The 10,798-nt window shown below is 32.6% G+C and overlaps 2 protein-coding genes across 2 annotated transcripts; one reads left to right on the forward strand and one right to left on the reverse strand.

The window, feature by feature from the left end:
• Positions 1-2,034: 2,034 nt before the first annotated feature.
• LOC133203756 (uncharacterized) lies at positions 2,035-2,647 on the forward strand. The gene is made up of 2 exons (XM_061339533.1): positions 2,035-2,084; positions 2,166-2,647. The coding sequence occupies exons 1-2, from the start codon at positions 2,036-2,038 to the stop codon at positions 2,585-2,587; spliced, it is 471 nt and encodes a 156-aa protein (XP_061195517.1). The 5' UTR covers position 2,035; the 3' UTR covers positions 2,588-2,647.
• Positions 2,648-3,755: 1,108 nt separating this feature from the next.
• On the reverse strand, positions 3,756-5,726 carry LOC133203761 (uncharacterized). Its single transcript, XM_061339542.1, has 5 exons — positions 5,659-5,726; positions 4,404-4,575; positions 4,267-4,313; positions 3,916-3,986; positions 3,756-3,821 (listed from the first exon to the last, which is right to left on the reverse strand). The coding sequence occupies exons 1-4, from the start codon at positions 5,710-5,712 to the stop codon at positions 3,918-3,920; spliced, it is 342 nt and encodes a 113-aa protein (XP_061195526.1). The 5' UTR covers positions 5,713-5,726; the 3' UTR covers positions 3,756-3,821; positions 3,916-3,917.
• Between the last annotated feature and the right edge of the window lie 5,072 nt (positions 5,727-10,798).

A 10,798-nucleotide genomic window follows, 5' to 3' on the forward strand; every position in this document is an offset into this window, starting at 1 on the left:
TAAGGACATCCACTAGACCCTGCAATATATTCCTGTAAGGACATCCATTATCTCTGTAAGGACATCCACTAGATCCAGCAATATATCCCTGTAAGGACATCCACTAGACCCTGTAATTTATCTTTGTAAGGACATATACTAGACCCTGTAATATATCCCTAGACCCTGTAATATATCCCTAGACCCTGTAATATATCCCTGTTAGGACATATACTAGACCCTGTAATATATCCCTGTAAGGATTTTTATGAAGTTCGTTGATATATAATTTTAGTCTCATTTCATTCATACATTACTTTCATTCACACTTTTTAAAAATCGCCTTTAATAACATCATTGTAATAATGAAGAAATCGACAAAGAATATATTAGAGAGAAATAATTTATATTTCAAGAGTTAAATGGATAAATCATCCAAGGAAAATAAGTCTAATAATTTGTTTGATGAATGATTGCCCATTAATTGTAAAGCAATTAAAGGAAAACTTCTGATCTTTATTAAGGTCTTCAGTGTAATGAAAAAGGTGGAGCCAACCAACAACAATCGATCTCAAACAATACGAATCCACAAACAATACAAATCAACAAACAATACAAATCTACAAACAATAAAAATCCACAAACAATACATATAGACAAACAATACAAATCCACCAACAATACAGATCTACCAACAATACAAATCCATAAACAATTCAAATCCACAAACAAAAAAAAAAAAAAAAACCCACAAACAATACAAACCCACAACACAAATCCACAAAACAAACAATACAAATCCACGACCAATACATATACACAAACAATACAAATCCACAAACAAAACATATACACAAACAATACAAATTTGTGTACAGGGATTAAAACATGGATCCTAGAAAACTCCTGTGGTGATTTATATTTTAAGAAGAGAAATAAAACAACACAGACTGTGCATTCTTCTTTGCAATTGTCCTCAAATTTCATGGCAGATAAACATACACTTTGAAAGGCCATATACGATTGTAAACTCTATATGTAGGTAAATAAAATTGCATTTAAATGAATATGAATATAACCTATCCAACTTTTGAATCACTGATTTCGCTACAAAACAAATCATACGTAGACTGGTAGAGTTATTTTAACATTTAATTTGTGCATAAAAGTGAAAGGGAAACGAAAGACAACGTATCAGCTAAATAAATGTTTTATCTACGGTAACGGTTTTGTAGCAAATTGAATTCAAGGATATGCTAATGATACTATATTTGTACTAGAATAAACTACAGAGGGTGTACAAACACAAAATGTGTGTATTGCAATATCAATTATTTTAAAAATAATACGGATAAAGGCTTTTTATATCCACTTGCTTTATAGGAATGAATGCTAGTTTATATCCGTTTGCTTTATAGGAATAAAGGCTTAAATCCACTTACTTTATAGAAAAGAAAACAAGTTTATATCCACGTTCTTTACGAACCATTACCCTCATTTTTATTCCGAATGTAAACTAAAAATTAAAAACTTTGTTTATAGTATAAAGGTGCCTTAGTTTATTAAAATTTCAATCGCATTTCTCTTTTTACTTGTATACAGATGACCACGAAATTTATTTTTTTTTTCTAGTTTGGCTATATGTGAAAGAATTTAAAAGGTAAAGATAACAAACAGTGATCGATCTCAAAAATCCACAAACAATACAATTATGTGAAGAAGGCATAAAACACGGACTCCTGGGAATACCAGAGGTGGGATCAGGTACCTAGCAGGAGTAAGCATCCCCTGTTGATCGGTCACACCCGTCGTGAGCCCTATATATTGATCAGGTAGACGGAACGTTCCGTAGTCAATTCAGTACAAAAACAAAGGCCAAACAATCGGTATGAAACAAGTCAGCCAAAATACGATCCAACGATAGGCTACATTTGCTAGCAAGGTCATTATAACGATCATAAAATTTACGAAATGCTGACTTTAAACGAGGCTGTTGAAATAAATAGTTATAAATTATATAATTAACGCTTCTTCTTTTTTATGATTCCTTTCAGGAATGGACTGGGTTTTGAAATTAGCATCTGTAATACTTTTGTTTGAATTAGGTAAGTCTGCTATAAGATTTGTCATTTTTTTTTTTCGAAAACCAGTCATAAATCTAGTAAACACGGTTTTACTTTTCACAGTTAAAGGTTTTCCTCGTAGAGAGAAAGATGCAAATAAATACGAAAGCAATACCAGTCATGGAAATTTAAAGCTAGAGCTTCACCACGAAAAAGATGTTCCTCAACACCAAAATAATATTTTGGTGCCTTATGAAAACTCTTTGAAACAGATAGCGAAAGAACCGGCATCAAGTACAAGCCATAAATTTCACAACCTTTGGTCAGAAAGAACGGTACAAACTCCTGAGAACAGAGTACCATCTTTGCAAAACAGCAAGGACTCGGTTGAAAAATATGCCATGCTGGCTTTGATTCCAGTGAGGGGAAGAAGGACTTGGAGGCGAAGAGGTTTTAAGATTTACAACGCAGTTCCGGATGCAAGATACCATTTTGACTCAATGGCTATTGACCCAATGTTTAACTTTCTTGGCATTGGAAAGTAAAGGCTCATTTTCGTAAATGTAATGGAAATCCGAAGGTGAATAACGAAAACAAAAATTAATTTATGCACAATAAAGAAACTTGAGCTTCAAGTATTTGTGTTAAGGGACAAAATATAGTTTAAAAATGTCGCCCAACCTCATCCAGTCACTATATATGTGGTCTGTTATAAGATGCAATGTATCTATAGGAATCTGGAGTAGACAGTTGTATTTGTAAGCTCGGAGTATGAACCTTCGAATTGATTATATACTTTTTATATCTCAAAACATAACACTGTATGTAATTTTTTGCCATTATGAAGACCTCAATGATAGCCCACTACTAGCTGTTCCGGGATGTAATTTGACCTTAGCAAAGGTTTACCCATGTAACATACTAGTAATACGTTTAAGATATGAATTGTTATCATTGCTCACTTCCTACAGAAAAAAGTATAGAATTTGACAGAATTGTGAATTTAGCACATTGGTATAATAAAAAACCTAAAAACATAAAACCTAGTATTATTAAGATTGTCTCTATCAAAAATAGGACGATAGCAAGCAGTCTTTTTCTATTATTTTAAGGATAAAATCTTGTCATCAAAATATGTTAGTGACAAATCTCCATTTGTAAATAATTAAGCTAGAAACGTATACTTTGTGGACGCAAAGAGATAAAATAAACATATATCTTAAGATTGTTTTTAATTGACACACATTTGTCAAAATACAATGGCCTGGGTTTGGGAAAAATAATATACAGAGACGTTTTCCATAAGTAAAAAAAAAATTCTTAGATTAGGAATTGTGAATATGTAAATATCGTTTAAATAATTTTGCCAGTATATTGTTATTTACCAGTTTTACAAATGATTAGCTCTTTAGTGGTCCTTTTGTAATCTGATTTCAATGTTCTCATGAGGCATTACTATATCAGTGAGATTGAATTGTAATAAAGTGAAAAATGATATCCTTGGTTCATCGAAATATAAGTCATATGTTTTCGTCAAATGCACTTAAGAAAACCGTGTATCATGTATTATGTCGATACCTATATCTAAAAGTTAAGTTTATAAAAGGTCTTCTATGAAAGAAAATTTCTTGATTTACTGTAATTGTTAAGCAATATACAAAATTCTAGTGTCAAGTATTCAAACACGTTGAGATCCAGAATGAAAAACAAAATTTATTTGTTTCAATCAAAATATGTATATTTTGAGTACATTAACAATGAATTCTCGTCACTCAGCCCCTGAAGTATAATGATATATGATTACATCCATAGATGGTATAAATTCAAAAAAGATTAAACATCATTTCCATAAAAAAGGAGACAGGATACTTACATTCACTGACCGTGACCGGAAGCCACACCGTGATGTGCATTAATAGGGCCCTGAGCTTCTAGTGTTAACCGCTGGACAGAGAAAGGACAGAGTCAAGTTACTCATAATGGTCGTATTTTGGGTTCATTGTGTCTTTTCTTCACATGGCATATCTTTGTATGATTGATATATTTTGATTTATTACCGTAAAATAATAAAATCACTTTGAAAAACCCATTGACGAATATGCAGTTACAGATTCAAAAAGAACCTAATGAGGAGCTGCCATACTTTTACTTGTTATGACATAGTTATACCTGTTTGACATAGTTATACCTGTATGGCAGCTTTACCTTTATGATATTGATTTACCTGTATGACATAGTTTTTAAAGATTCGCTCGTCGTCAGCACTCAGGGCTGTAAAAGATAAGCATTAAATTCAATATCATAAGCACAAATTCTAATTTATATATATACCAAACTGCAAATATTCAATATTAAACCTACCTATGAGGATCTCTAGTATTCTTGAGTATCCAACAGTATTAATGAAATTTGTTAGAGTTCCAGCATCTGCGTGAGAAACCATATCAACAAGCAACAATTGTTGATCTACCGATAACGTTGATAGAAAGTTGTTAAGTTGAAGTTGTTTTAAAACGTCGAGAATATCACGTTCCTAAACAAAAGAACATAGAAGGTTATCAACAGCCTCGTTTTCGTCATCATTTTGCAAGTTTTATGGTCGATACAATGACCTAGCTTGTCAGCAAATACAACCTATCATTAAGTCAAATGATGACTGCCGTTTTTCATACTGATTTTTAGGTCATAATTTACACACTGAATTGTCTACGAATTTTTCCGTTTTTCCCGACCTTGACAAGGAGCAAACGGCGGGTGTGACCGATCGGCAGGGGATGCTCACTCCTCCATGACACGTGATCCCACCTCTGATTTTTGGAGGTCCGTATTTTATCTGCTCTCGATTTGTATTATTCAAATAGACTTTGAGCCTGAATAATGTTCGTTATTTCCATATTTCATTAATAAATATTCATTGGTATCATTGGGATTGACAGACCTCTAAAATAGACCTGATAAATTTATGATTGTTTGTTTGTTGTTTAACGTCCCTCTCGAGATTTTTTCACTCATATGGAGACGCTAGACCTGATAAAAGATTTAAGTTTGACCAATATCGAAATATTTTGTGGAAGCTATGTATTGTTTTCGTAAGGACCCACCTTCTCTCTCTCTCTCTCTCTCTCTCTCTCTCTCTCATATAATAAAGATTTTTGAAAACTGTGTTGAGTGCCCGAGTCTCCCTGACGAGATTCCTGTCAAAAATCAATTGACTGGTTCAGGGCAAAATAAATGACATTAATTATTGGGAATTTGGTACAGACAGCTCTGGGCAAGAACTTCATATCTATTCTAGGAATTTCTGTGGCAGAAATAAGAAAGCTGGTAATGAGCTCTGAATGTATTGGTTCATTTCCGTGTAGACTGAATTTGTGAGAGAATGACTGGATCATGAAATTATCAAATAATACTTCACTAACTCTATACCAAGGTTTTATTTAATAAAGGATAGGCATTATTTTTATTCAATTTGGTTCCATCAACCTGGTTTCTTTTACATAATAAATATATTACCGTTCAGTAATTTAGGGAATGCCTGATAACATGAATAATTTACCTCTGTGATTACAGCACAGAGTGGTTTGTAATTATGGAGATTTTGGATGAAATCACTCACCACGAGACCACAAAGACAGACACCCACCAACATTGTCAAAATCAGGATCTTCATTCTGGGAAAGGATGTGTTCTGTAAAAATTGGAAAAAGGAAATAAAACATTAGGTCGTCTTCTAACTTCCATATCATAACCCACGTATCTAAATTTTCTTGATGAACGTATCTGATGTCGATTAAATTGGCAAGGTTTTTAGTGTTTGACATTTGAGTTTAAAACTAATAACTGTTTGTATTCATTTTAGGAAATAATCATTTAAAAGCCACAATAATGAAATGCTCAACGTAAAAATATATATATTAACTATAGAGGAGAGCCCACTACAGCCTAGCTAATTTGTCGTTATTGAGATACATGACTAGTAGGAAAATACTTATTAGAGTTTTGTAATGAAAGGTTCGGGCTTTCTATCCGGGGGTTTGTTTGGTTTTTTTTTTTTATTTCAATAGTACATTTCGTTATTGTTAATGATCTAGTATGCCAGTTACTTTGATCACTTAAAGGTGCTTGGACACAGATTTGAAGTTAATATTTTCTCAAATTTTCTGTAAAATTTCATGACTTATATGTTGCTATAGAATTTCATACTAAAATATAATAAAAATCTTATTGCATCTCGAAGTTATTGAAACTTCAAATTTCTGGACACGTTTGATTGACACATCCTTGCACTTTCACAAATTTTAATTTTATTCTTAATACTTAAGAAAAGTGGCAATTTTGTTGTGTATTAATGAAATATATCAAAACTATAATCCAGAAAATTCAGAGTAGAAATGTTCGAAAACAAAACCCACTCACAGTATTGTCAGTCCGTTCTCAGTGGTGTGTGCAGACTTTAACACTTGAACACACCCGGTGAATCGTAAACATTAACAATAACAGAGCTCGTGCCCTTTTTACAAAAACAGTTTACGTTTCACGGGTGTATTCAATTTGTTAAACTCTGTACACAACACTTAGCACGGGCTGACGATATTAGTGAGGGGGTTTGCTCTCGCACATTTCTACTCTGAATTTTCTGGATTATAGATGTAATGTTTTTCATTAATACACAACAAAATCGCTTCTTTTTTTCCTAAAATATTAAGGATAAAGATAACATTTGTGAAAGTGCAAGGATGTGTTAATCAAACGCGTCAAGGAATTCGTAGTTCCAATAATTTCCAGATAAAATAAGTTTTTAATTATATTTTCGTGTGAAATGCTATTGCAATATATAAGTCGTGATTTTACACAGAAAATTTGAGAAAATATTAACTTCATATCTGTGTCTAAGCACCTTTAAGGGACTGATATGTTTGACGAGTATAGAATACCAAGAAAACGGATCATTATTTTACAGTAAATATTTTAAAGATCTTCAACATGTTTAATTACATGTACACTATACAAAGGATGAAGTAAAATAATTCATGCATCGACATCAGACACGATGAATAAACCAAGGATGCAGAAAAATATTTAATATATAAACATCTTTAGATAAGTTGAAGTTACATGGATTTTAACAATCCCCTTCAACAAGTTCAAAGTCAGCATTTCGCAAATTCTATGGTCGTTATAATGGCCTTGTAAGCAAATAACACCTATCAATGGCTCATATTTTGACTGATATATGTCATACTAAATGTTAAATCTTTGTTTTTATACTTAATTTGCCTGTGGATAACTTCTGATAATCAACATGTCTAATTACGTAAACACTCTAAAAAGGATACAGTAAAACATTTAATATATCAACATGTCTAATTACGTATATACTTTATAAAGTATACAGTAAAATATTTAATATATCAACATGTCTAATTACGTGTACACTCTGTCAAAGATACAGTAAAATATTTAATATATCAACATGTCTAATTACGTATACACTCTGTCAAAGATACAATAAAATATTTAATATATCAAAATGTCTAATTACGTATATACTTTATAACGTATACAGTAAAATATTTAATATATCAACATGTCTTATTACGTGTACGCTGTACCAAGGATACGGTTAAATATTTGATCTATCAACATGTCTAATTACGTGTACACTCTAAAAAGGATACAATAATAATATTTAATATTTCAGTATGTCTAATTGGTCTACAGTCTATCAAGTTTACAGTAAAATATATACATCAACATGTCTAATTACGTTAAGTACACCAGGGACACATTAAAATTTTGATATATCAACACGTCTGACATGTACAGTCTTTGTCAAGGAAACGGTAAAATATTTAACGTTTCCCACTCTAGTAATTCAGAAATACCAAACTAACGAGAGGCGTTATATCGTACTCCAGCACCTGGTAAATTAAGTAGAATACTTTCTGAATGTAAAGCAAAACAAGAGGCCCAGTGGCCACATCGCTCACCTGAGCACTATGGCTAGGAAAAAGCAGAAATCATTTCAATCTTGAAAGGTTGAAAAGTTTAAATATAAAAGTGGTTGGGGGGGGGGTGTCAGGAATTGAACAAATTTGAATCTACATTATCTGAGGATGCTTCCATTTAAATATGACCAATCATGGCTTTGCTGTTCTCGAGTAGAAGATTTTTAAAGATTTAACCTATGTATTCCTATGTAAAACTTTGATCACCCATTGTGGCCCCACCCGATCCCCAGGGGTCATGTTTGAACAAACTTGAGTGTACACTATCTAAGAATGCTTCCATATAAATATGACCAATCATGGCTTTGCTATTCTTAACAAATTGTTTTTTTTAAAGATTTTTACTATGTGTTCCAATGTAAAACTTTGATCGCCCATTGTGGCCCCACCCTACCCCCGGGGGTCATGATTCGAACAAATTTGTATGTACACTATCTGAGGATGCTACCATATAAATATGACCAATCATGGCTTTGCTGTTCTTGAGAAGAAGATTTTTACTATGTGTTCCTATGTAAAACTTTGATCGCCCATTGTGGCCCCACCCTACCCCCGGGGGTCATGATTTGAACAAACTTGAATCTACACTACCTGAGGATGCTTCCAAGTAAATATGACCAATCATGGCTTTGCTGTTCTTGAGAAGAAGATTTTTGAAGATTTTTCCTATATATTCCTATGTAAAACTTTGATCTCCCATTGTGGCCCCACCCGACCCCCGGGGGTCATGATTTGAACAAACTTGAATGTACACTATCTGAGGATGCTACCATATAAATATGACCAATTATGGCTTTGCTGTTCTTGAGAAGAAGATTTTTAAAGATTTTTCCTGTATATTTCCTATGTAAAACTTCGATCGCCCATTGCGGCCCCACCCTAGCCCCGGGGGTCATGATTTGAACAAACTTGAATCTACACTACCTGAGGATGCTTCCACATAAATTTCATGTTTTCAAGCACAGTGGTTCTTGAGAAGAAGATTTTTTAATGATGCCATTAATTTTTCACGAATTCTTAATTATCTCCCCTTGGAAGAGGGCGTGGCCCTTCATTTGAACAAACTTGAATCCCCTTTACCCAAGGATACTTTGTGGCAAGTTTGGTTGAAATTGGCCCAGTGGTTCTTGAGAAGAAGTCGAAAATGTGAAAAGTTTACAGACGGACAGACGGACAGACGGACAGACAGACGGACAGACGGACTACAGACAAAATGTGATCAGAAAAGCTCACTTGAGCCTTCGGCTCAGGTGAGCTAAAAACTATAACACTAGTACAGTTAAGAAAAGCATGCGCACCGCCTCAAGATTTACTGCTAAAAATATCTTTTAATCCCTTTACAGATAGTGATTTATTTGAATTCACTCCGACAGTTTAGGCTTATTTCTGATAAAACCGTTATATAGTGCTGACGTTTACTGTACTGGATTTGGTTTTATAAGAATTAGATATATAATACTAAGATGTACTTTTATTTGTTGATTATCACCAGTAAAACGCCAGTGTATCAACAAATCGGATAATGGGAGGAGGTACCTATTAATCTCGCTAAAGAACCCTGATAGAGGTCTCATTGTACTTTATCCACAGGTGTATAATTTTTTTTTTCTGACTTATGAAAGAAAAATGTTCAAAACGAACATATTTGTGACTTCCTCGGTTAGACATTTTCATTGAAATAAACACTTTCAATATAGAATTTAAAGATCATTTCAAAATAGAAGATTCAAAACTGGCATTTTTGCTGATTTTTTTCGCATGGTTTAAAAGAAGCATTAAGCTATTTAGTAACGTCCAGTTAGAAATTTTTTGGTCTAAGAAAAATAAGACTTTAACTTTGTTAATGCCCTAGATACACTCTCCCGTTCTTTTCAAAACAAGTCTCAGCATAAGCTGTTTAGTAACGTCCAATTAGACATTTTTTGGTCTAAGAAAAATAAGACTTTAACTTTCTTAATGCCCTAGATTCATTCTCCCGTTCTTTTCAAAACAATTCTCAGAAATGAGGTTTCTCGGGCAAAATTGAACACTTACTAATTTTGAAAAGTTAAAAGACATGTAAACATTTTAATTAATCCTTTTTTCATGTATTATACATCTGCTTTTTTTTTTTTTTTTTTTATTATTATTATTATTATTATTATTATTATTTTTTTTTTTTTTTTTTGTAATTATTAAAAAAAGCTATAGATACCATAATGTTCACAGCTACTAGATATTATTAAGCATTATTGAGCACAGCGATTCTTAATATATACACAAGTATCTTGACAAAGAATCTAGAAATTCTTTAATTTCCATTTTTTAGGTATATCCCTACCAATCTAGATCCTCGAATTCTCTTTATTATGATTTAAATAAACATATCTATAACTTTACATTCGTTAAATTTATATATTTTGTGTAGTAATAATTTGATAAAAATATGTATAAATAACAAAACGTATTTTTTCTACATGTAATAACAGTTATTGATTAATATTCAGTTTCGTAAAAATTCGAAATTTATTTCTTACCCTCTTGTCAATTGCCAGATACGTACTGTAGAGTAGTTTTGACAATAAATTCACAAATTGCTAATCAGATAAAAAGGAGGTCAGACTCTGAGAAAGGAACCAGTTGATTTTAAGAAGATTTCGCCGAGTCGTCATTCTGTCCAGATGGGTCACACGAATACCTCGTTAACTTGGTCAAGCGAACCTGTTTCCCTGACGTTTTGAGTGAAACATCCAAAAATTTGTACTTAAG

The sequence above is a fragment of the Saccostrea echinata genome, unplaced genomic scaffold (genome assembly GCF_033153115.1).
Source record: "Saccostrea echinata isolate AGI-Se365-2 ecotype Australia unplaced genomic scaffold, CSIRO_AGI_Sech_v1 ptg000051l, whole genome shotgun sequence".
Lineage (NCBI taxonomy): Eukaryota > Metazoa > Mollusca > Bivalvia > Ostreida > Ostreidae > Saccostrea > Saccostrea echinata.